We start from the raw sequence: 27,058 nt of genomic DNA, 5'->3' as shown, positions 1-27,058 counted from the left end.
GAGCTGAAATTTTGACAGCTTTCCTATCGATACTGATACTTACTTTACCGATACTACAAGCGCCACCTTTCGGATTTCTAAGGACTTATTGAACGAACCTCGTGCACTGATTTTGACAAACAAGCAATCGTTGGAAAGTTTATACATCTGGCAACGTTTTGGCAGTAATGGTTTTATGCCTTACTAAATATTTTTCAAGCTAAATCAAATAAGGTGAATGTACTTTTTTTCGATATTTTTAAAAGTATCAATACTGCAGATTATTTAAAAATTAAATTGACGTCATTCAGGTAAAAAAGTAAAAAGTGGTAAATGATGTGAAAAATCATGAAACCGCGAAAGGAAATCTTCGGCAGCTGCGTCTGGCTTTGTACTTGAGAGTGACTTCGTCGGGATCCTCGTCGTCGCCAGAGTGTGGAATTGAAGTTGTTCATTCCAGCTCACGTGGTTGCTTAGCTGTGAGACGATCAATAGTGACCTATAGTGCCCCCAAGCGTATGTTTCATGTTGCTGCCCGGTTTTTATCGAAAACAAAAATATCCAATAACCAACCAACAACAACAAACCGAACATTCGATTGAAAAGGTATGGGGTTTTTATGCCAATTTGAGAAGAGTTAATGTTTCACTCAAATTGGCTTTTCCCCATCCCCCCATATTCATTAAAACCAACTAGGTCAGATGATTAATAAATAAATAAATAAACACAAAACTCGTGTTCAGCATTAATTTTTACGTAAGAAAAACCTTACTTGGACAGCATGAAGTACAAACTGACAGCATGAAGTACAAAGTTACGACTTCTGCAATAACATAGCAAAGATAATGCCCTATACCTATTATACCCCCACATCCATTTGACGCTATTCTACTCTACGTACTAAAACTCTTTCCAACATATTATTCTATTACACTCAACAATTTTTTTCGGAAAAAAATAATGTTCGTGGGCATCAAATTACTGATTCACCACCATGAGCTGCTAGGTCCAATGCAAAACTGACTCAGGCATCACTTCATTAAAAGCTTAATAACTTTTTCGAAGAAAGTCGGATTGATTTGCAGTCTTCGACAAACTTGTAGATAATGAAATAATAAATCTTCCTTATTTTAGTTTGCAGTGATAAACTGATGCACACAGTACCACCTAACGATGAAAATGCAAATATCAAAGCAAAGCATTTAGACTTCATTTCGTTGTGGAACTTGATCTTCTATTTCGACAGACTTTGCAGTCGATTCTCTCTGTACGCAGGACAATTGCAGGGGTAGTGCTACGATCCTACCGACTACCGTAACCTTTCTGGCTGTAGATCGGACATACGACCAGAGATTGACCTATGAGAGCAGCGTCATAGTTGCCCTATATACTCGGTATGTATCGTCAGACAGCAGATGATTTCCCCCGCTGAGCAACCTACGAATTGGTGAAGTAATTCGGACGACACAGTTCCAAACCGCCGACCACCTACCGGATAGGAGGTGGACTTTCTTCTCACGTGATTATTGTTATTAGCGCTTCGTGATGTCTATAAATTGCAGTCGTTGAAGTCAGTCTCGTTTTTCAAGTTGCTGTTATTTGCTGCCGTGGGACCTTAGTCAGTACTTGCAACCGTACGGTTGGCAACTTCTAGCAACAACGGGGCTTAGTTAGCGTAGTGGTCGTAAAAAAAAGAGAGGGCTTTGTTTAAGTGTCCCAGCTCGGCTAATAACGAAGCCCATCATGCGGTTGGCTTCATCTCGAACAACGAAAAACCGATGGCGGTGAGATATGGGACAGAAAGGTGAAACAAAACTATGTAATTACACTCTAGAGCTTATGTAAGGTTTAGTTTAAGTAAGTTAATGTGACATATAAGTGGGTGCAGCGTGACGACAGTTTTTCGCTGTTATGCTTATTAGAGCGAGAAAACTGGGAGTGTGAAAATGTGACGGCATCTTCGTCGTTGTAATTACTTCTGTCGTAGTCAGGGGTTAAATGGTTTGCAAGTGTCAGTGCGTTACCAAACACGCTGGTAGAGTTGGCTTTTCTCTATGATTGTGCAAGTTATACCGAATTAAAAATGCAAAAAATAATCTGTTTCAAAGCGACAAAAAATGCCAATAAAACAATGATCTTCGAGTAAATTTTAATACAATGTATTAAAAGAAGGTTGTGATAAGATTGTCACTCGCACAGTAGCGTGTGCAAATAATTGAGAGGAGTACTACTTGGCAATCATTATCACATCAATTCAAACAATGTATGTTTACACTTGCACCCATATTTTTTCATATCGTTTATACTCCAGTATTTTTGGTGTGCACCTACAACGCCAGCTTCATCGAGAAAAAGCTAAAATGCATGGTTTTTATGATCCTATTATAATAATTATGACAACACCGTGAATGAACCTAAAAACATCGAAAGGTAAATGCTTTGAAGGTTGTGTTTCATTATCCTTTAATAATCTCGTCAGCTACCCTCGTTACTGTCGGTTTCATTAAGAAATGATACAAATGAATACCTTGGAGAAGACATAATATGCTTCTTTCATGATGATCTGCGAACATATATTAACCCTTTCGGGTCCATCTCTTTTGTTGAAACAGTAACAAAAAATATTATGGTTGTGATTCGTAGTTATAATCATTATTAAAGGTCACCCGCTATCTTAACGAATTCGCATTTAATATTTACAAACAATACGGTTTTAATCTCCCATGTAAATGTCGTCAGCATGTACCGATAAACACAAATTAACGTTGGGTAAAACAAAAACCTGACTAATGAAGAGTACGATAGGTCGTCACCGTGCCAGTTTTTATTTGAGTAATCATTCCGATAGCCATTGTTATTACAACGAAGTGATCTTTGTCATGCAATGAAATAAATAAGCGAAACACAAAAATGTTGATTTCGGACCGATTCGCCGCTAAAAGAGTTAAGCCCTTTCATTTTCAAGTTATGAAGATGACCTGTTCGGCTTAAATGGTTTATCAATATACCCATCGTTTCGATGGAAAATGCCCAAAGTATCCTTTCTCTTTTAGTGAATGTTGCTGACCGTTGGGTGGTGTGAATTCGGAACATTCTCAACTATAATAGGTGCAATGTTTTCGAACACTGCTGGATATTTTTTTGTTAGTAGGTTTAATATGAATGGTAACCCTCAAACGTATTGAGATGCAATTTTGGAGTTTTATTATTCAAGCTCCCGCCGTTGAATGGTAAACAAAAACCAAAGCATTGGAGATGCGCTTCTATACAACATATCGCTATCGTTTCATGATTGGCATGGTGTAGCCGGTTGTTTTACTACCTTCCCGCTCATCTTGGCTGCGCGAAACTGGATACAAATGATCATCGGAGGCTCCGTTGGCGAACGATGATATAACCCCTCGCACTCTCATCATGCGCCGTGAAACGATATGGTAGTAGATCTTGTGTGGGACTTACTGCATGTAACGCATTTGCCTTTCTAATAGCTGATGAATTCTGCCTGGTCATAAGCAATAAGGGGTCAGTTGCCTAAACGCTTTTTGGCAGATTATGTTCGGGAGCCATCGCGGTAACGTACACTGCGTGGGCTGGGAATAGAAAAGAAGCCTGTAATGATATTATAACAATTCTAGAAAATACTTTGAAAAATCAAATTCATAATTTTCAGATTTGTTAAAACCTTTGCACGTTAATAAAATGACAGAAAACGGTAGCTAAAAATCCAATCCATTTTTGCAATAAGCGAGACGAGACCCGATCAGAAACACATAACAGAAATATTTCAAAACTATATCTCGCATTGCTACTTGTTATAAATTTCTGTTATTTTAACTACTAACGAGACCTAATTTATAACACAATAGGTTACAAAAATTGTGTTCTGTTATAATCCTGTTATTTCATTCTGATCGGGGAGCTATAGTCCTATATCCTATCGATAATGAAACATTATGAAAACCGTTTGTTTCTGATGAAATCAAAATTATAAAATCGTGTTAGTCGTCTCTACGTGCCAAACCTGCAGGATAACTTTCCTTCTACACTACGGACATAAGGTTGCTTACAGAGTTGTTCTAAAACTGTAATTTGTATCTCTGAGCTTAATAAACAAACCAAAAAAATTACTTAACAAAAATCTGATCGATTCTTTTAAACAATAAATCATGATGGAACATAACAGATGTGTCAAAATAAACCGCCAAACGAACAATTAACAATATTGAATAAAACTGTGATCTTCTATATGGAATTGACAACTTAAGAATTCTTTTAAAATACTTGGAGATATTTAGGTTTGATATAAATACATAGTATGATGACGATTTCCACCCAAAAAAGCTTGATTATTTCATTATAAATTCCTAAAGTTTCAAGCGTATTGCATTTTTGCATTTCCGATAAATAACCGTACATAAAAAGATAATGCGAGAAAACTGATTTTGGAAGCGTCACCACGATCTTATAAATTATAAAAAATCATAACACATGAATCAATAGAAATGACCATGGCATAGTTGGTAAATCGATTGCCTTGTGCACAGTTCACCTGGGTTCAATTCCCAACGCCACACATAGCGTTAGAGATTTTTCTAAAGTGATTCTTCTAATTGGATGACCCTAAGGTTAAAACCGCTATAATTTATATAAAAAAAGAAATGAACAATTTGTTCATACATCACAGTTGCTTAAATTTGATTGCTTTACAACGTTGGTGAACATTCGTAAGTTTATTTCACACTTCCACAATTTTGAAACACCTTAATCACAAGGACCATCCTAAATTCATAACAGTTTTAGCCTTCGCCTTGAAAGGTTGTGTTTGCTGATTGGTTGTAGCAACTAAGGCTGTACAAGCCGTGAATAGGCTAGAAGTTTGTGTACCGTGTCAGTATTTGATGCCGTGTTGGTGCGGAGACAGGCAGGATTGTTGGCTGCGAGAGCGGTCATTTGGTGGTGGTACCACGCGATAAGCGAGTGTTGGTGCGAAGGCAACGAAGTCTCAGGTAAGCGGCGCCCCACCTTGGTGGTAGTAGTGGTTGCGCTGCATACAACCGGCGCTTGCGACGGAGTGAGACAGAGCTGCATCTGGTTGGTGAAGCGGCTCGCTTCATCATCATTCATTTATCCGTATTAGTGCAGATACGGGATTTTGAGTATTTGTGTACCTAGCCATGCTGCGTAGTAGGGGAATACCTCTGGACCCACAGGTAAGCGGCGGCCCCACCTTGGTGGTGGTAGTGGTTACGCTGCATACAGTCGGCGCTAAGTGAGACAGAGCTGCATCTTGTTGGTGAAGCGTCTCGCTTCATCATCACTTATTCATCTGTGCTAGTGCAGAAACGAGCTTTTGTGTATTTGTGTACCTAGCCACGCTGCGTAGCAAGGAAATACCCCTGGACCCACAGGTAAACAGCGGCTCCATCTTGGTAGTGGTGGTTGCGCTGTGTTCAACCCGAGCGTGACAGAGGGAGACAGCGTGAATCTGCAACTCTTCGAAGGACAGGTAGATTTTAATATAATTTTGCTAGTGTTAGTATTTAATTTACTTACTGTGTATGGTAGGCGAGATGGAGGATAGTGAGATGGAATCCTCCATTTCACAAGAACAAAATTCTTCTGATCCCCCCCCCCTCAACTCCCCTTAGAATAAAATTCTACCCCCAAGGGTCTTCTGGACCTTGGCAGGTTTTCTTCAGGCGGAAAGGAAAGCCATTAAACCTTGTGCAAATTGCACGGGATCTGACTTCACGATTTTCTGCTGTAACAGAGATCGTGAAAGTAAATAAAGGCAAACTTCGAATTAGCATTGATAACATTAGACAAGCTAACGAGATAGTAGCCTGCGAACTCTTCACGCGTGAATATAAAGTTTATATACTTTCGCGCGATATAGAATGCGATGGAGTCATCTCCGAACCCAGCCTCACTGCCGAGGATATACTTAAGCAGCGTGTTGGTTGTTTCAAGAACGCCCTGCTTAATAAGGTAAAAATACTCGATTGTAAGCAATTGTACTTAGTATCACATGAAGAAGAGAAAAAAGTTTACCGACCATCCTATTCATTTCGTGTAACTTTCGCTGGGTCTGCTTTGCCTAGCCATGTTCTTATTAATAAAATTCGTCTCCCCGTTCGCCTTTTCATCCCTCGTGTGATGAATTGCCTCAATTGTAAACAGCTTGGCCACACAGCCACTTACTGTTCCAATAAGGTACGGTGTGGCAAATGTGGGGGGCCTCATCAAGAGGATACATGCAACGATCCTTGAAGGAGAGATCTAAGCGCTCTTATGCAGAAATACTGAAAAATGCTACTCCTGAACCCACGGTCCCAGAAAACAGATACGCTATTCTATTGCCGAAAGAGTCTGACTCTGACGAAGCATCCGAAGGTACATCATTTGTTTTACCTAGAGGATCCAGGAAAAGAAAACAATCCTCTTTTCCCAAACTGCCAAGCAAGGGCCTTAAAATTTCTCCTCCAACAAATAAATTGCGGCCAAAGCTAAAGAATTCCGATGCAATACCGAAGCTAGTCCCTCCCGGTTTTGGTAATGTACAATCCAAACAGAACACCATTACTGGAAATAATAAAACTTCAACTTCCTCCGAGCCTCAACGAGGTTTATTTAAATTTTCTGAAATTGTTGATTGAATTTTCAAAGCATTCAATATTTCTGAACCACTAAAAAGTATACTTTCAGCGTTCCTCCCAACAATTAGAACATTTTTAGAGCAGCTGATTGCTCAATGGCCCATCCTTGCAGCGATTGTATCTTTCAATGGGTAATTCACCTCCTCCAATGAAAGATTACATCACTGTTTTACAGTGGAATTGCAGAAGTATCATACCTAAAATTGACTCCTTAAAAATTTTGCTGCATAATTTGAAATGCGATGCTTTTGCTTTATGTGAAACATGGCTTACCTCAAACATTAATTTCAACTTGAATGATTTCAACATTATTCGCCTAGACCGAGACACCCCATATGGAGGAGTGCTTCTAGGAATTAAAAACTGCTATTCTTTCTATAGAATTAACATCACCTTGTTTGCGGGCATTGAGGCTGTAGCTGTCCAAACGAATGTCTATCGCTTCTATATATATACCTCCCAAAGCTCAAATTGGACAACGTCAGATTTTTGAGGTAGTGGAATCCATGGCTGCTCCGCGGCTGATACTGGGAGACTTCAACTCGCACGGAGTATTGTGGGGTTCCCTCTTCAATGATAATCGATCCTCTTTGATATACAATGTTTGTGACGAGCTCAATATGACAGTTTTAAATACAGGCGAAGCAACACGCATTCCCAGACCACCCGCACGACCAAGTGCATTAGATCTATCTCTATGCTCGACATCACTTCGGTTAGATTGCACGTGGAAGGTTGTACCTGATCCTCACGGTAGCGATCATTTGCCAGTCGTTATTTCAATTAACAGTAAATTAGGCCTCACGAATTCAATCAATGTCCCTTATGACTTGACACGAAATATTGATTGGAAAAAATACCAATCTTTAATTTCCACTTCTCTTGTTTCGACGGAAGAGCTACCACCTACCGAAGAATATGAATTTCTAGCGGGTTTGATTATTGAAGCAGCAGAACAAACCCAAACGAAATGCAATCCTGGCATTATAATGAACAGCCGGCCTCCTAATCCCTGGTGGGACAAAGAGTGCTCGGATGCATATGAAGCTAAACAAGTTGCTTACAAAAAAATTATGAAACGGAAAGGGTGTACACGTGCAAACTTTGAAAATTATTCGATTTTACAAAACAAATTTGACAGTCTCCGTCGTGCCAAAAAGTCTAGTTATTGGAGACGTTTCGTTGATGGCTTGTCAAGAGAAACATCAATGAGTACTCTTTGAAACACAGCCAGAAGAATAAGGAATCGAAACGTAACTGATGAAAGCGAAGATTTTTCGAATCGCTGGATATTTAATTTTGCCAAGAAAGTTTGTCCAGATTCTGCTCCTGCGCAGAAAATCATTCGCGATGCTCCCACAAGTAACGATTCCATAGATTCGCCATTGACAATGATGGAATTTTCAATTGCACTTCTCTCATGCAACAATAATGCTCCGGGTCCAGACAGAATTAAATTCAACTTGGTGAAGAATCTGCCTGACCTAGCAAAAAGACGCTTGTTGAATTTATTCAATAAGCTTCTTGAGCAGAACATAGTCCCGCACGACTGGAGACAAGTGAGAGTTATCGCCATTCCAAAACCGGGAAAACCAACCTCCGACCATAACTCGTATCGACCGATTGCAATGCTATCCTGCATCAGGAAATTGTTGGAAAAAATTATCCTACGACGTCTCGACAATTGGGTTCAGGCGAAAAGGCTATCAGATACCCAGTTTGGTTTTCGGAGGGGAAAGGGAACGAATGATTGTCTGGCGCTACTTTCATCAGAAATCCAACTAGCTTACGCAAAAAAAGAACAAATGGGTTCTGTGTTCTTAGACATAAAAGGAGCATTCGACTCTGTTTCCATTGATGTTCTCTTAGAGAAACTACATCAATGTGGTCTTTCACCAATATTAAATAATTATTTATACAACTTATTGTCAGAAAAGCACATGCATTTTTCATATGGCGATTTGGCAACATTCAGAATAAGTTACATGGGCCTCCCACAAGGTTCTTGTTTAAGCCCCCTTCTCTACAATTTTTACGTGAATGACATTGATAATTGTATTATCAGCCCATGCACTCTAAGGCAACTTGCAGATGATAGCGTGGTTTCTGTTACAGGACCAAAAGCCATAAATTTACAACAACCACTGCAAGATAGTTTGGATAATTTATCAAGTTGGGCTTTGAAGCTAGGCATCGAATTCTCTACGGAGAAAACAGAGTTGGTTGTTTTTTCAAGGAAGCGTGATCCAGCTCAGCTTCAGCTTCAGTTGGTTGGTAGAACGATAGCCCAAGTCATGACCTTTAAATATCTCGGAATTTGGTTCGATTCTAAAGATACATGGGAAGGCCACATTAGGTATCTGATAAAGAAGTGTCAACAAAGGACAAATTTTCTCCGAACAATAACCGGATCTTGGTGGGGTGCTCATCCAAGTGACGTGATAAGATTGTATCAAACAACGATACTTTCAGTAATGGAATATGGGTGCTTCTGTTTCCGTTCAGCTGCAAACACTCACATTATTAAATTGGAACGAATACAGTATCGTTGTTTACGAATCGCCTTAGGTTCCATGCAATCGACACATACGATGAGTCTTGAAGTTCTAGCGGGAGTTCTTCCCTTAAAAGATCGATTCTGGGATCTCTCCTCTCGTTTACTTATACGATGTGAGGTTATGAATCCACTTGTAATTGAAAATTTCGAAAGACTTGTCGAGCTTCAATCCCAAACCAGATTCAGTGTACTTCAATCACATGTCACAAGAAATAACGCCTTCTAGTTATGTTCTGACATGTGTTAATATACTAGATACTCCCGAGTCCACTTTATTTTTCGACACGTCCATGCAAGAGGAAATTCGTGGAATCCCGGATCACCAGCGCTCTCTAGAGATCCCTAAAATATTTATAAGTAAATACCAACACATTGACTGCCATAAAATGTTCTACGCTGATGGGTCACGAATCAATGAGGCCACTGGCTTCGGTATTTTCAACAATAACACCTCGATCTCTTTCAAGCTTGCAGAACCTGCCTCCGTTTATACAGCCGAACTAGCAGCAGTTCACTATAGTCTGGAAATCATTGATACTTTACTTCCGAGCCATTATTTCATCCTCACAGATAGCCTCAGCACAATTAAGGCACTACGCTCATTAAAGCTTGATAATCACGCTTCTTTTTGAAGAAGATACGAGAATACTTAACTAAATTAACAAATAAATCTTATCAAATTACCTTAGTGTGGATTCCCGCTCTTTGCTCCATACCGGGTAATGAGAGAGCGGATAATTTAGCCAAAATAGGGGCGCTGGACGGTGACATCTATGAAAGACCTATTGCCTTCAATGAATTTTATAGCGCTTCTCGTCAGAGGACGCTTACTAGTTGGCAAACATCATGGGACAATGGAGATCTGGGACGGTGGTTGCACTCAATTATCCCTAAAGTATCAACGAAGGCATGGTTCAAAGGGTTGGATGTAAGTCATAACTTCATTCGTGTGATGTCTAGACTCATGTCCAACCATTATACGTTGAATACGCATCTCCGCCGTATTGGGATCGCAGAAGATAATCAATGTGCTTGCGGAGAGGGTTACGAAGACATTGAACATGTTGTTTGGTCTTGCACTGAATATCGTGAAGCCAGATCCCAATTAATAGACTCCTTACGAGCCAGAAGAAAACCACCCTATGTACCTGTTCGTGATATCCTCGCTTTACGAGATCTTACATACATAAGCCATATTTATCATTTCCTGAAAACAATAAATATTCAAATATAATTATCCCCACAATGTTTCTAGTTTTTTTCCCTTGCTACCCACAAGCAATTTAGATTTCTTCGCAGTTAGTTAAGTTAGATAAAATGATATAATTAAAGAAAAAAAATAAACAAAGATTACAGAAAAACTATCAATAGGTTTACAATGAAATTCAAGAAAATAGAGTATAATTAACAACATTCAAAATGATGATTATCCTCAGTGTTAGGATTAGAAAGTGAATTTTTTTTATAACGTGATAGTCTTAAGAACCTTTGTAACATGTTATGTAAAAAAACCCCGGCGTAAAAAAGCTTTTGCAAATGCCGTGTCAAATAAACGTTTTATGAAAAAAGAAAAACCATCCTAAATTCACAAATAAAACAAATGCTAAAAAGTATTAAAAAGTTTGCTGAAGACATTATATATCAAAAGCTATCAGTTTGGGTACTTCTAAATACCATCGTACAACCATGTAGTTGGGAAGTATTTGGACCAGCTCCGGCTGTGGGTTGGTCACCATTTTTGACATGCGTGTTTGTGAAGCTTTGCACAGCGTCAAGTAAGGGTTTCAGCGTGAAAAAAAAACACTTTTTTTGTAAATTTTTTCAGAACCTTGCGTGAAGCGAATCGATCAAAACTTTTGTACATTATAGTATAGTCAAACTTTGCATGCACATTATATGTAAAAATACCTAACCCCTACGTTGAGTTTTTGAGATAATTTTTCATTAATTTTTATTTAAAATCAGTAAGAAACCCCTTTAATTGAATTTTTGTCTCAAAAATTCAACGTAGAGGTTAGGCATTTTTAACATAGAATGTGTATGCAAAGTTTGATGAAAATCGGTTAAGTAGTTTTGGAATGGCAGGTAACACCGCAAATCATGTTTTTCCAGAGACGTTCTACAAAGAAAACTTCGTCACCGAGTTGTATGTCGATATTTTTGCTAAGAAAAATTACAGTATGTTACTGAAATGATACACTATAATGTACAAAAGTTTTGATGAATTAATTTGCTTCACGCAAAGTTCTAAAAAAGTGTTTTTTTCTGGCTGAAACTTTTACCCTCCGCTTTATGGATTTTACTAGGTGGTCCACAATCGGGGACACGTAGTTTTTTACCAAAAACTTTTCTTATAAAATTACTCATGGCTTTTTTTATTTCAAACTGAATCAATATACTTTCTTTGGCGAAAAGTTAGGTATTTGTCATACCTTTAGAACGGTAAATGGTAACTTAAAACGCAAAAGTCCGAAATGCTAAAATCTACTAAAGTGTCGGTGGGATACCGAACGTGCTAGGATTCACGATGATAACAGAGCTACATTAATCAACGATAATTCACATGACCTCGCATGAAAAATCGAGAGGACGAGTTATGCATCCGTGATATCTAAAAAAAGGAAGGTATACTAGAACATTGTTTTTAGTTTCAAGAATAGTACAGCGTTTTGGCTGGCTTGATCCTAGACGCCGCGATTCAAGCTCTGACGTATCAAGTACCGGACGCGTGTGCCCAAATTCGGTTTCGCATCCCGTGGTAGGACAAAGGGTGCTAAGACTTCGCGTATTTTAACCTCCGATCACAACTCGTATCGGCCGATTAAAATGTTGTTCAGTATCCGAAAGTTGTTTGAAAAAATGATCCTGCTCCGTCTTGATAATTATATCAAATCAAAAAAAGAGCCTTTTGCGTCTTGACAATTGGGCTTTGCTCTTTACAGAAATTCAAGTGGCCTATGCTAGCAAAGAGCATTGGTATCAGTTTTCTTGGATATTTAAGAAACTTTTGATTCGGTTTCGATCAATGTTCGATATGCTGTACCAACTTGACCATGCGCCAAATTTGAATAACTTTTTGCTAAATTTATTGTCTGAGAAGCACATGTGTTTTTCGTATGGTGATTAAACAACATCAATATCCAGTTGCATAGGTCTTCCCCAGGGCACATGTCATAGCCTCCTACTCTAATACTTTTATGGGAATGAAATTGACAAATGTCTTGTAAATTCCTGCACGCTAAGGAAACATACGGATGACGGAGTGGTCTCTGTTACAGGATTCAAAATTGTCGATCTGCTTATACAATTGCTAGATATCTTAGACAAATTATCTACTTGGGCTCTTCAGATGAATATCGTTTTTTATCTAGAAAAAGTGAGCCGACACAACTTCAGCCTGGAAACCAGACCATACCATATTGTCGGTGTTAGAATACGTGTGTTTCTGTTTTGGTCTGCGGCAAACAAGCCTTAGTTCAGGAGGTTGGATGTGGTTCGGAATATAATTCGTGTTTTATCCCGGTTTATGTCCAACCACTATACGCAGTCTCTGGTGACAGCTATGGAAACAAAGAACACGTTGTTTGATCATCACCCCGAGTATTGTGACGAACGGTTTCAGTTAAAGGGTTCCTTTCGGGTGCGAGGAAGACCACCCAATGTTCCAGTTCAGGGTATCCTGGTAAACCGCGATCTTCCGTATATTATTTTATTTATTTTGCTTAAGGATTTAATCTGTTCAACAATTATTCTCTCTGTAACTTCATGACCACTTATCCCCAATTTCTCTTGCAACCAATACTCCAATGGGTACAGTCACCGTGAACGCTGCGCTCCTTATCGTCTTGCACTTACCGGATGGGAGGCGATAGCCAGCTTGGTAGGTGCTATATTACTCCCTAAGGAGAAAATTGGTGTGAAACCGTCTTTATGCATCTGTTTGCTGATGAGACCTACTGAAATCGAACCTTGTTTTCAGCTAAGCAGACGAATGCTAGCACTTCTTCACTTACGGACAGTCACTGAACTTCCTAACGCCAAAAGGACCACGAGAAGAGATTCGGGCTAAGTGTGTATTTAACGTGATGAAGATACGCCTTGTCAAGGTTGCTTTAGGGCCTAAGGTTCTTAGGCCTAGAGACACATTGAGTCCAGCACAACATCCTGCTACACCAATATGCAGTCCCGCTACTGTTTCTGGTCGCCCCCTGTATGCCCCTCGTATAAGCCATTAATATCCCGATTTGAATTTTCCTTCTATTATTTTTCTCTCATTTTCAGAAGTGCCCTGGGCTACCCTTCCAACTTAGATGGTTGGGAGCACAGGTATTAAAACATGAACATCATTCGCTCAACTCGATGTGTTACTGGCCCGCATAAGAACCCTACCACCAGATCGTCTAAAAGTCTACTTCTGCAAGCAAATCTATAAATCTAATGCTAAGAGTGTCTTAATGCAGTTCAAATAATTCGTCTCGAATATAGAATTGTAATCCTAATTTTAAGATTGCCAAAAATTAGTTTTCACATTTATAAGAATTCAAAAGTTTAATCCCCTAGGTTGATTTTTCTTTAGTTTATAAAACAATGAATAGGTACCGCCAAGACAACGTAACGTGCCGTATCGATTCGGTTAAAAGCTAAAACCCAACGTTATTTGCATGTCATTTTGGCTTAAACACTCAAACAATACACCATTTTTTCAACAAATCATCAAGCTCATTTGAATGCTTTATATTCGTCGGATGATAAGCAATACGAAAGAAAAGAATTACCAATTGGGAAAAATTACCTACATTTTTTTCGGCGTTTTCAGATAGCTAAAGTCGCACGAAGTGTGTGACACACAATGGTGCACGGATGTTGCGACAAATAATTGCGACGAAGGTGCTAGTGTGTATGACATCGTCTGTAGTGAACATCGCAAATCTTAAATAGGATCAAACCGGCAAACTGGAAATCCAATGCAAAGAGCGCGTGCAGTGCAGTAATCTGTGCTGAACTTGTTTTGATGGCTTAAATAACTTGCGGTTATTTCTGTTGGTTTAGTTTGTACATGCAACTACTATAACGTAGTAAATAAGTGTCCACCTATCAGACACATTTTCCTGAGTTTCAAGATGATATCTCTTGTTGATTGTTGTCGGACAGCTTTTGTTGTACCTGCTAACCACACAACATGCGACCATGCCTCTCAGGAAGGATTTGTCACAATTCGTCACGATTCTCTAAAACACAATAATTGAAATTAAATTCAACCATCATCGTTTCAAATTACCAATTACCTACCAGGAACACCAAGGTGTAGCGAGTATAGTGCATTGCTCCCATTCTGATCGGGAACCGCAGAATACTGGCGGGTACCTGGTAAAGTTCGTAGCCTTCAGGAAATTCGATATACCAAACTGTTGGGCCCTTGATGTAACTTGGTTTAGGGTTTGTTTCATTACTAGTGCTTCAGCTCCAAGGAGAATCAACGAATAGTTGGTTCTGTTTGATTTTAGTCCACGATTGATATCTTACCGATTTACAAGCATAAAATACCGGATCTTGCTGTGTTTTGGCGGATCTGTTTCAAAAGTGGCAAAAATATTTTTATTTGAAGTGATTCAATTTGTGTTTGAAATTGTAAACGTTGTAGATATGTTTCATTACGGAAAAGATTATAGTTACAGATAATAAACATCCTGAGTATTCTAATCAAATAAAGCTCGATGCTTACCTCCAGGTGCATTACCGAGTTTTCCGGAAGTACCCGATCAGATTTAATGGCTTTACGTCTGGCATATTCTTTGAACATAAAAAACGAACAAATTTCGCAAATTTTGTAAAATTTCGCAAACAAAAATGCAATGGTTACACCATAGATAACAGACATTTTCGTATTCTAATTGTATATAAACACCTGAAACTGCTATTTCTATTGAAGCTTTTTAGACAAATGTTTGTAGGTGTCGCTCCAGTATAGCCACCAGTTGAGCAGATGCCAAAAGTGCACCGTCGATTGCCAATGTATATCGATTCGAAAGTTTGAACAGGTTTTTGGATGAATTTTATTCTACTCTAAACGTCTGTTATCTGTGGTTACACCGTTCCATTGAAATGCAATGAAAGAAGAAGGTTCATCAAATCAAAGGGAATCTTTCCCTTATCGCTGACCGTATCACTGTAACAGAAAAGCTTTTCAGTATATTTTTCGTTCTTATAATAATAGAACAGGACCTGTATACACATTCTAACGGGTGATCGTCAGTCTTGTGCTGTCGTTGCAAGCGAGTCCATCGGGAGTGTTTGGATCATTGTATTATTATGAAGCAACGTTAAAGTGATTTTGTTTTCCATAAAAAAGTGTCACAATTTCTAAACGTTAAGAATGCTTAATAACGCTGGACTGATTGTGGTGTTTACACATTACTGATCGGCAGGACCGTATGTTAGGAAAATCATACTATGAATTAGAACATTTTGAAAGGAATAAAATTGAGTAAAAATGGTCAAACAAATTACTGAAAACCCATATGGACAGTTCTCAACCGAGGACTACACGGTGTTTGTCGTGATGTTGAGTGTTTCGGCTGCCATTGGTATCTACTTTGGATTCTTCCAGGGAAAGAAGAACCAAACTACGGAGGATTATCTTCTCGGTGGCCGGAAGATGAAAACATTCCCCATCGCAGTATCATTGATCGCCAGGTGAGCAAAAGGTGTTAGAGAATGTTATTTTTCTTTAACTGTGTGAACATTAGACTGGTTCAATTTTTGACTTTTAGCTCCACCAGGCTCTATTGATTCCTTTTATGACCCTTAGTAATTGTGCAAATTTTGGTACCGATCGGTTGTCCAAAAATTTCAAAGTTTACATGGAAATTTGTATGGAAAATCGGCTAAAATTAAAAAAAAAAATCATAAAAAATCGGCTCTATCCCATTTGGCATAATGTCATTTGGCATAATGCCCTTTGGCATAATGCTATTTGGCATAATGACCATTTGGCATAATGTCAATTTGGCATAATAGTCATTTGGCATAAAGGTTATTTAGCATAATGGTCATTTGGCATAATGCCATTTGGCATAATGGTCATTTGGCATAATGCCATTTGGCATAATGTCATTTGGCATAAGGGTGATTTGGCATAACCAATTAGCACCCAGCATTTATTGAATGTGCGCAAATAAGGAGAATGCCTATGCGTTATGAGTGCAGGGAGAATGGTGATTGACGGTCCAGGAAAGAAAAACCTGGTCTACAATACATTCGACTAGTTTATTTCGTCTGCGTTTTACTATCGAGGGGAGCACTGCACCTTCCCTTTGGTGTTTGCTCCGATGACAAGCAAATCAGAATCTCTCTATAGAGCAGTATTGTCTAAGCTTTTTGAAATTGCTGATGAGATCGACGTTGAATTGCATCCAGAAGTGATTTTAACAGATTTGGAAAGGCTCTTATCAATGAGTTTGCCGAAGAGTTCCCTGGTTCAAGGCATGATGGATGTTCTTTTTTTCATTTAAGCTTGAACTGGTGGAAATATATCCAACAAAGTCGTTCGTTGCAGATTTTCAACAAAAATGAAAACTATTTTAATACATACAAAAAAACCTGTTTTAACCCACCTAGCGGTTCAATTGTGCCTTTCTCATTTCTATAAACTACGGCTTGGTGGCAGGTTATTTTCAACATAATTGTGGAAATGTCCATTACATTCTTAGTACACTTTACACTTATACACAATGGCTTGCCAGCCACGAACTTGATGGGATACGTGTCGACGGTGAAACACTTGAAACAAAAAAAATATCATACTTAATTAGTCTAATCAGCATTAGTTCAATGTTATCTGCTTGCTATCTCATTTTGTCATGCGGGGGTGGGTGTGTGAGGAGGGCGAAAATCCCACAAACGAACGACTCCCCAGCTTAATTTCGTATGCTATGTGATATGGTGGTGGTTTAAAGAGGGTTGGGAGCTGGGTGGGGTGTTGGTCTGAGGGGTGATTTAAGGGGATTTTAAAGGGAGGGGAGTGAGCAATAGATGGGGGGTAACCCCTCTCCGTACACCCTCAACTACGCCCCTGTTGAAATCCAGAAACCTTATGCCAGCCAAAAAAATTACCAGGATTAGGTTGACGGTTTTCAGAGTGATTTCATAACCTTTCTATATGAGAAAGACAAAAATGTGCTAAAATCGAAAAAATTGAATTTTGGTCAATTTTTTTTAGTTTGCATCAAATCTCGACGGCAAGTCATGCACCTTAAAGATATCTGGCATCAAAAATAAAAATTCTTTTTGTAATGATAATGGTCATTGGAGTCGTCTGGTGGGTCGCAGTGCTGGTCTGATGCATATCATCGAAGAACTGAAACTAGAGGAAAAATTTAACGCTTCACAAATCTCGCATATGTCACTAACCTCCGAGAAGAAGCGTCGTACCAAAGATCAGATAATTGATGCGAAACTGTGCAAAAATGTTACGAAATTACAAAATTTTGATACTATTGATTATCTTCAAGCAATAGCAGCAAATCTGGGCTCGCAATAAAGATGATTTTTTTTAATTAAGTTTTATTTTGTTTTAATTTGCACATAAACTATTGAAAGAAACAGAACCAGAACAAATGCTTAGTTTACTGAATTTATTTACACAAGGATTTTAAAAGTAAAATTTGCTTTGAGTAAGATGTCATTAATTGTGGAAAGATGAAATTAGGAATTTGCAAACTTTTGCATTAAAGAACAGCTCATAATTAAAAGAAGGATAAATTTTCAGTAAAGTTTGTCATTTATCTTTCAATAATTAGGATAAGTACAGACTAGATAGTTCGGTATAAATCATTGATGATTTTCCCTTCTTTTAAACATGAGCTGTTCTTAAATAGAAAGATTGTCAAAATTTCTATTTAAAATTTACATAAGTAGAATGAAATCCTTAGATGCTAGCTTGTCGTTAATCCAATGTTCACTTTGCCAAATACAAAAATATACCAAATAGAATTATGCCAAATGGCGTTATGCCAAATGGTGTTATGCCAAATGGCGTTATGCCAAATAGCGTTATGCCGAATGGTCTTTATGCCAAATTGTCATTATGCCAAATAGCCATTATGCCAAGTCACCTTTATGCCAACTGACTATTATGCCAAATAACCATTATGCCATATGACATTATGCCAAATGGCATTATGCCATATCACATTATGCCAAATGGGGTAGAGCCTAAAAAATCATCTCATCAATCAATTCATGAGAACACTATATATTCCTAAAGGTATTCTTATACTGAACACATTCGTGAAACATTGTATGTTTGTTAAAATTCGCGGAGAAAAGTTATTAACTAAAGAAGCAGCATGACTTCAACAAGTGTTTGTATTAAGCAACCCTGTTTGAATAGCTGCATCAGCCATTCGCAAGCGGTGGGTGGCAAGTCTAGTTTACACTTGTATAACGATTGAGCTATTCAAACAGGATTGCCATGATTAATAATAAAATTCATTTGTTTTGAAGTCATACTACTTCTTTAGTTAATAACTTTTCTCAGCGAATTTTTCAATTGTTAGTTAATAACTTTTCTCAGCGAATTTTCACAAATTTACAATGTTCCACAAATGTGTTCAGTAGATGAATACCTTTAGAAATACATTGTGTTCTCATGTTGATGAGGTGATTTTTTTTTAATTTTAACCGAATTTACTTTTAATTTTAACCGATTTTTTGTTGTTTTACGACATAGTCCAATCTGAATTAACACCGACCACTTGATAGTACATTTTCATGTGATGAATTGTTTGGGTAGCAGATAATTTTACAAAATCCTTCGAAGCTTTTGAAGTCTATGCCAATTTTGATGACTAACAATACGAGCATCTTTGGAACTCTAGCATGCAATATTGAATTAGCATAAGCATAAGCATAAGCATAAGAGATCGCCCGTAGTTGCTACTCCGTTATTGACCAGAACCAAATTAGGTTGCAAAATGTTCATTGGAACAACATGCTTGGGAATAACATGATGAGCCACATTGTACAATCTATTCTGATCCCTGCATGCTGATCAATACCGACGCCGGCCACGTCCGAATGCAGATCTTCTGGGAAAGGAAGGAATGTTAGTCCGATACATGTTGCTACTAGAGACCGAGGAATCCTCTGCATCTCCACATGTATCACGGGAAGGAGAGAGTTGTTAGTAAGTGTGCCAATAGCATTATCATGTAATAATTGCTCTGGGCAGCCGGCTGCCGAGAATTCGGAAAATTTATCATTTGTTGTATTAATACGATTAGCAAAATAAGCAACTTGAACTCCGCATAGCGGCTATAAGGAGCACTGCTTATATTTTTTAACAATATTCAATCACGCGACGAATTTTTCGTGGTTTCTATCGTGTCAGTGCTGATTTTACCCGGCGATCGCTTGAATAAAATGAGGAATCTTATACAGAATGTTCATCAGACTCTTCCATAGGTATCGCGGAGTTGGTGGTTTCGAAGGGAATAGGTTCTAGGATTCGCTCCAAGCAAGCGATACGACCTGTAAAGCATAGTTTATTAGGTAGTAGTTCAGTTGGTTTTCAAGAAGTTCGCTCGAAAAATAAGATCTTGTTTAGTTTTTGGTTCTTTTAAAATCTGGGTAGCCGGCTACCGAGAGTATCCTATGTTTTCTAAACAAAAGCAATTTCACATCCACACAGCCGATCGTGGGAATATTGCCTAGAAAAGCCAATCTTATCTGCATAATGGGCCGGATCACTATTTATTGCGACAGTATTCTGACAAATTTCACTATTCCTTCTCGACGATATATTTATTGGGTTGAATACTACCGAGTGATAACACGTTATACAAAGAGTTATGATAGCTCTAGATGTTATAAATCAACGAAAGTATTTCCTATTTCTAATATCGGATTGTTTGTGAAATACACGTATACGTACGATTATATCGAACATTGAAGAAAAATACAGAGGATCGTTAACCTGATGCACGGGCTTGTTACCAATAACGGAACTTGAAATTAGATTCATTAAAACAGACGCGGCGAATTTTCAGTACGTATTGATCCACGATCATCGATACTAGTCAAATTAAAGTCTTATTGGAGCTGCTTTCCGAACAACTTTTACGGTATCATTTTCTCGGCTAGATCTGTTCGCACACTCTCATTCGGCTACTATCGGTAGAAGCCTGATAGCTCCCAGTCGTCGCCGGTCTAAGGACCAAATGTCATCAATAGACAGACTCGCGTGGAGGCATGAGATAGAATTGAAAGCTAACCAACGAAAATGACAGCAAAACGCTTATTCTTCGTGCTGACATAACTGAAGGTAATTGCCAACCGGTCCCCGATCCCTCTCGCGAATTGTAAATTCTCAAACCTTATACATGATTGAAGTCATCATTCCACTCAAATAAGGCCATGTGTTTTCCCTAAGCACATTGAATGCTATGTGGATCAGTTCCCCCGTTGGTAAAGCAAAGCCTAAACAAACATAGAAATTAGTTTGCTCAGTCCAAAGAAAAGTTGGCCGACCGGCAGAGACGTGTTCCCTTACAGCGCCATCACATCAACGAACACCCAAAATTTACATGCGACAAAATATCTGCAATCCTGAATATAAAAGAATCAAAACCTCTACTCATTTGCAATAAAATAAGAAAGTAAAAAAAACAGTTGAATATCCAAGACGGCTCATTTTCAAAGATAGCACCGCCGATGAAACACCCAATAAAAAAAAAAAAAAATAGGTGACAAGGGACGCGGACGAAATTAGCTGAGCACCGACCGGCTGGTTTGCCACCTATTTTTCGGACGAAGAATTTTGGGGCGACACCTGGTAGTCGCTAGTCGCTGGTGAAACGCCAATTGTTTGAATATGTCATTTTTCCTTATTGCCATATTTTTTCACTTTTCGGATCGATTTTTTTTCTCTGAAAAACCATTTTGCACTATTTTTACAATGTACACTGTGTTTCTAGATGTTTTCTGTGCACTTTTATTGTCCTTGCATCGGGAATCGACGGCCCGTAATGCGAGGAACAGATATTTTTTCATTTGCCAGAATTCGATTTTTACAAACTGTCACCACTCGCGTCTGTCGAAAATATACCGAAAAATCTCTAGCATGCAATATTGAATTTAAGTTAAAGTAATTTCAACGCTTAAATTGGGTTTATCAAAAAATTGTTTTCTGATTTTTAGACTGTCTTGTTCGATGTGCTGTGGCCGAAGTTTTTCCTTTAATACGCAATGTGATGAATGAAAAAAAACTTTGCGATGAACATCTTAAGATAATCGTAGTAACGTATTAAAACTGTGAAATATTTTTCGTGAGATATAAAAAATGATTTAATATAGTTTACGTGCGATTTCAATTTTCTAATTGTCATAAACAAAATTAACTAACTGATCGTACTCTCCAGGTAAACTACAATAGTAAATCTAATATTCTAACGATTAGAACAGTTGTCCCGAGAAAAAAGGAAATTCAGAGTTATAGCACTCAAGTGAGAGCAAGGATGTGAAGTATACAGATCGGAAAACTAGAAGTGGCAGGGTCATTAGAACAGGCTTAATATCTTACGGGCTTAACTTTTGTCTTCTGCTGTCTTTGCCAGGAGACATGCTGGTGGACTTGAGTGAATCGCAATTATGCAGCCTAAGCTCGACCCCCATCAGCAGAAGACAAAAGTTAAGACCGTAAGGTATTAAGCCTGTTCTAATGACGCTGCCACTTCTAGTTTTCCGATCTGTTTACTTCACATCCTTGCTCTCACTTGAGTACTATGGCTCTACATTTTCATAACTTTCCCTTTCCTTTTAATCTCCAGTTAATTAAATGTCGTTAAAACCAAGTAATAACTATATTATCAAATTGAATACATGGGCCAGATTTACGATTAAAATCTTACTTTCAAGGATAACGCTAAAGGAATTTAAGCAAAATAGAATAAATATAAATGCTTACATTTTTTTAAAACATGCGTTCTAAACTCTGTCTGAAGAATAAACTAATAACACATTGCTACAAAATATAAAAAAATGTACTTCTCAAGTGATTTAAAAAAGGTTGCAGGTCTGGTCAAATTCAACACAACATCACGTTTGATCAATTTAATATACCAATAAAAACATTTTTTGGGACTTTTGGCAATAAAAAATAAGCTACGATGTTATTTTTTAGTCCATTTTTAATTTTTTAAATTTAAACTTTAACTTTAAGGGGACAATATCATACACAATTTTCAAAAAATTCGAGGTTTTTACTCGATTACGAATACATTCAAAAGAATGTATGTAAAGCTAAGATTGAAGAAAAAGAACCAACGGCATAATTGTAGAATCCTATCTAACACTAACCCCTTAGGAGTTCATACGAGCAAGTTTTCAATTTGAAAAAATCCCGTCTTGATCCACCTAGCAGTGAGATGAGACATTTCTTTCGCGTATCACAGTTGGATCATTCATTAGTTTGCAGAACTCCTGCGAAGTAGGCACCCAACTAGTGGGGGGATAAGCACAATGTTGAGTTCTGCGTGAGTAAAGCGAGTAATAAAATGAATTTACTTATAGAAAATCAATAAAACAAGTTCGATTGAATAAAATCAATAAGGCGAAAAGATAAAAAAATTAACATACTCATAAAATGAGTATAATTATCAATATAAATCACAATAATAAAATGAATTAATTAGTTCAGTTCATTAAGGGGATCGGCTGGTGTAAAGTGCTCAAACCGAAAGTTATTTTGTTTTATGATTTTGAAAGGAAGGCAATTATGGATCTTTTGTGTAATGTTAAGATCTATACATTCATTGTGTACGAAAAAACTTATTTTCAGTCACGCAGAGCCACGAGCGTTCCAAGAGTAGACGTCCAACCATTTCCACGTCGAGGAGCGCCTCGGTGAACACGATAACTCTTGATAAAATTGTCTGACACAGAAAATTCAATAATATTTGTAAAGCTTAGACTTGTAGTTACTCAATGAACCAAAAAAATAGAAAAAAGTTCGAGTTTTGAAAAATGGCTTTATGAAAATCGAAAAATCTCTTATTTTACTATAAAAATCGCACACATTTCTTCAAAAAAATTATTCAGTTTTTAGTGATTTATCGATAGGCTACATTAAAGGGTGTCCTACATCAAATTGCATCACGGAAAAAACGAAAATTTGGGTAGAAGTATTTACGAGTCTATTGTTTACACTTTTATCGCCGTCAGTTTTTCGAAAATTGCTTCCGATAGAATGAAATCTGCGTGTGTTGCAGGAAATACGCGCGAGGAATGCATGGCTGTTTAAAACAAAAGAAGTTCAGCATGGCCACCGAGATTGCGTGAGATTATTTTAAAGGTTCACTACTAACAATTAAGCGGTCTAAAAAGAATTCGATTTTTTCCCACTATACCAGATAATTTTAATTAAAAAATTCGAAAATGAATAACATGAATAAATGAATAGAATAAGTGAAATGAATAAAATAAATTAAAAATAATAATACAAATAAAATGAATAATATGGATAAAATGAACAAAATCAATAAACTAAAGAGAATTAATAAAATAAACAAAATGAATTGAATTGACAAAAGGAATAAAAAATAAAGATAAACAGAGGAAAATGAATTAAATCATCAAAATGAAAAACTAAATAGTATTAAAAAAGCTGTAAAATTGATAGAATAAATGAAATAGTGTTAAGTAATTTAAAATTATTCAGAATATTGAAATAAATAAAGAATAAAGAAACTGATTTAACTACATGACCTGGAAAAAATGAATGAAATGCCAAAAATGAAAAAAAGTGAAGAGAATCGTTTGAATGAAGTCATTAATGAAATGCTTGAAATGAATAAACTGATGAAAATGAATCCAAAGAATGAAACGAATAAAATAGATAAAATGAACTCGGATGAATAAAAAGAATGCTGAATGAAATTAATTAATACAATGAAACAATCATTTACTTAAAATTTGTCAAATATGCAGAATGAATACAACAAACAATATAATCTACGAAATGCATACACTGAGAAAATTAGTGTACACAATAAAATTTAAAAATCCTGTTTTAATCCATCTAGTGGTGCAATTGTGCCTTTCTCATTTGTCCAAACTATGATTCCATGGCCGGCTAAGTTCAATATAATGGTAGAAAGGTATATTACATATTTAGTACGATTTGCACATACATTCAATGGATCGACAGCCACGAACTTGAGATGCTATGTGTTGACGTTGAAACACTTGGCTTCAGGAAGAGGGTCTGAGGGATCCGTATAATATTAAATTAGCTCAATATTGTCTTTCGGCAAACTTATTTTATCATACGGGTGTGTGTGTGTAAAGAGGATGGTGTGTGCAAAAATATTTTTGTTTTATGTACCCAGTTTTATAACTTTGAAACGAAGAAAGTTTATAGTTTGTATATTTAGTTTTAGCAAATACAAATACAAATATTTTAGCAAATGCAAATACAAATTTGTATTTGGTTTTAGCAAAAAGTCAAAATTCCTGCTAAATTTTCATTCTGAACCACTGTGTACTGGTGTTTTTTGTATTACATGAGTCATCTCGACGTATATAGATCTATTTTGGAAACTAGGTAGTAGGTTTAGCGATCATCGCAATGATATGGTAACAAATACCAAATAAACATATCACACAATACAACCTAAACTTTGATAATTTCAATTTTCTAATTTTTGTGAAACTAGGACAATTTATCGCATTTGAATAGTTCTGAAAAACTTAGTGATCTAAGAAATGGCTCACATACTTACTGTATTTATTTGTTTTTTTTTTTTCTAATTCTCAGTCAGCTTTCCGGAGTATCGATCATGTCTGTCCCAGCAGAGATGTACTCGTACGGCGCACAATACTGGATCATCGCACCAACCATGCTTGTCATCGTGCTAATCATTAATTACGTTTTCGTACCTGTGTTCTACAACAATCAGATAACAAATTGCTATCAGGTAGCTGACCCATTCCTATTCTTTCTGCTACTTGTTACCATTGTAATCTGTTTCTGTTCTCTCAATTTCGTCACCCCTCAAGTACCTGGAAGACCGGTTCAGTCCATCGGTGAAGAAGTTCGTCACATTTACGTACGTTCTTAACATCTACCTGATCCTGCCGATTTTCATCTTTATCCCATCGCTTGCCTACGCTCAGGTGACGGGAACGAACATTCACCTGATCAATGGGATCGTGTGCTGTGTTTGCATATTCTACACCATGCTCGGAGGCATCAAGGCGGTTGTTTGGACAGACGTCGTACAAGGGGTTATCATGTTTGCCTCCTGCTTCCTGGTGGTGGCAGTCGGTGTCTATAAAGTCGGCGGCTTCGAAGAGGTGTTTAGGCGAGCAGCTTCCGGTGATAGGCTCGACACGTTTGAGTAAGTAAAATTGCGTTTATGTATATAAATATAACAGCCGATAATGACCTAATTGTGGATTTTGTTTACGTTTCGTTATCAGCATGACCTTTGATGTTACGAGGCGACAGACATTCTGGACGGCTAGCTTAGGAAACGTCTTCCTATGGACGGGATATTTGGGTCTGAATCAGAGCTGTGTGCAACGAATGGTAGCCGTTCCCAGCATTCGACATGCTCGTGCTGCTTTGTGGATTTTCTGTGCCGGGTTCATCATCATAACAAGTTTGAACTGCTTCACAGGGATTGTTATTTTTGCGAAGTACTTCGACTGTGATCCAATCAAGGTCAAACTGGTAGAGAAGGCTGATAAACTGTTGCCGTTCTTCGTTCAGGATGTGGTCGGTAATCTGAAGGGGATGCCCGGAGTGTTCATCTCGTGTGTGTTCAGCGCTGGTCTAAGGTCGGTACGTCAATTCAATCCAATCTGAGCAATGTTTCTAACATAACGTTTTCATACAGCACGATGTCCGCCAATTTGAACTCACTCGCAGGTATTATCTATGAAGACTACATTCGACCGTACAAGTTGTTTAAACACACGGACTCTTCCGCTAACCTCACCATGAAAGTGTTGATCCTGTGCAGTGGACTTTACTGCATCGTAATGGGTTTAGTGGTCGAACAGTTTGGGCACATCCTGCAAATGGTCGTGACAATCGCCAGCGTCACGCAGGGTGCCGTGATGGGCATATTCTGTCTCGGAATGTTGTGGCCCTGGGCCAACAAACACGGTGCTCTGTGGGGTTCAGCTGTCAGTGTGATCGGGGTGTCCTGGATTATTACGGGGGCACAGTTTGCTATAAAAAATGGTGATCTTAGTTACCCACCGAAATCGACGAGTGTGGAAGGATGCGCAGACTATGGGTTCAACGTTACTCAAGCTGACATGTTCGGTATACTCGAAGAAACGGCGTCAGGATTTTCGATCTATAAGATTTCATTTGTGTGGTACTCGACGGTTGGAACGTTTCTGGTATTCCTGGTCGGAATACCTGTTAGTTACCTGACGGGTTCGCAAGACTTGAGCAAAATGCAGTCTAAACTGATTTCACCGGTGGCGCATTGGATGCTACCGGGTGATGTGCTGCAAAGCGAACTAACGCTCAAACTGGACGATGAGTATGTTTTTGTATAATTACATGTCTGAACTGATAATATTGTCATTAATCGTCGTTTCTGATTCGTTGCAGGAAGCTGGAGCGAACTCAGATCAAAAACTGGATTCTGGACCCAGCGGACGAACAAGAAAGGAGGAAGCTTAACGAGTCAAATGAACATATTTTGTAACTATTAGTAATATAGAATTAATTAGATTTTTTGTAGTAAAAACAAGTATTTTTTTAGATGCAAAATTTTGGTAACTAGATTCTTCGTAGGATTTTTGTATTTACGCGAAGAAAAAAGTACAATTAAATACCTACAGCTGA

At 37.9% G+C, this 27,058-nt stretch overlaps 1 protein-coding gene across 4 annotated transcripts; it reads left to right on the top strand.

Annotated features, from left to right (window-relative positions):
* The first annotated feature begins 1,634 nt into the window (after nucleotides 1–1,634).
* On the top strand, nucleotides 1,635–27,058 carry LOC131685136 (sodium-coupled monocarboxylate transporter 2-like). 4 transcript variants are annotated; one of them, XM_058968606.1, is made up of 7 exons: nucleotides 14,653–14,772; nucleotides 15,407–15,885; nucleotides 25,007–25,166; nucleotides 25,249–25,589; nucleotides 25,672–26,031; nucleotides 26,091–26,750; nucleotides 26,822–27,058. In XM_058968606.1, exons 2-7 carry the CDS (start codon nucleotides 15,683–15,685, stop codon nucleotides 26,916–26,918), a joined length of 1,821 nt encoding a protein of 606 aa, XP_058824589.1. In that variant the 5' UTR covers nucleotides 14,653–14,772; nucleotides 15,407–15,682; the 3' UTR covers nucleotides 26,919–27,058. The 4 variants fall into 4 exon arrangements, with proteins under 4 accessions (XP_058824591.1, XP_058824589.1, XP_058824590.1 ...); XM_058968607.1 differs by having other exon boundaries at nucleotides 14,669–14,820; XM_058968605.1 differs by having other exon boundaries at nucleotides 14,704–14,920.

This window comes from Topomyia yanbarensis, chromosome 2 (genome assembly GCF_030247195.1).
Source record: "Topomyia yanbarensis strain Yona2022 chromosome 2, ASM3024719v1, whole genome shotgun sequence".
Taxonomy (NCBI): Eukaryota; Metazoa; Arthropoda; class Insecta; order Diptera; family Culicidae; genus Topomyia; species Topomyia yanbarensis.
This window is presented reverse-complemented; position numbering and strand designations above follow the sequence as displayed.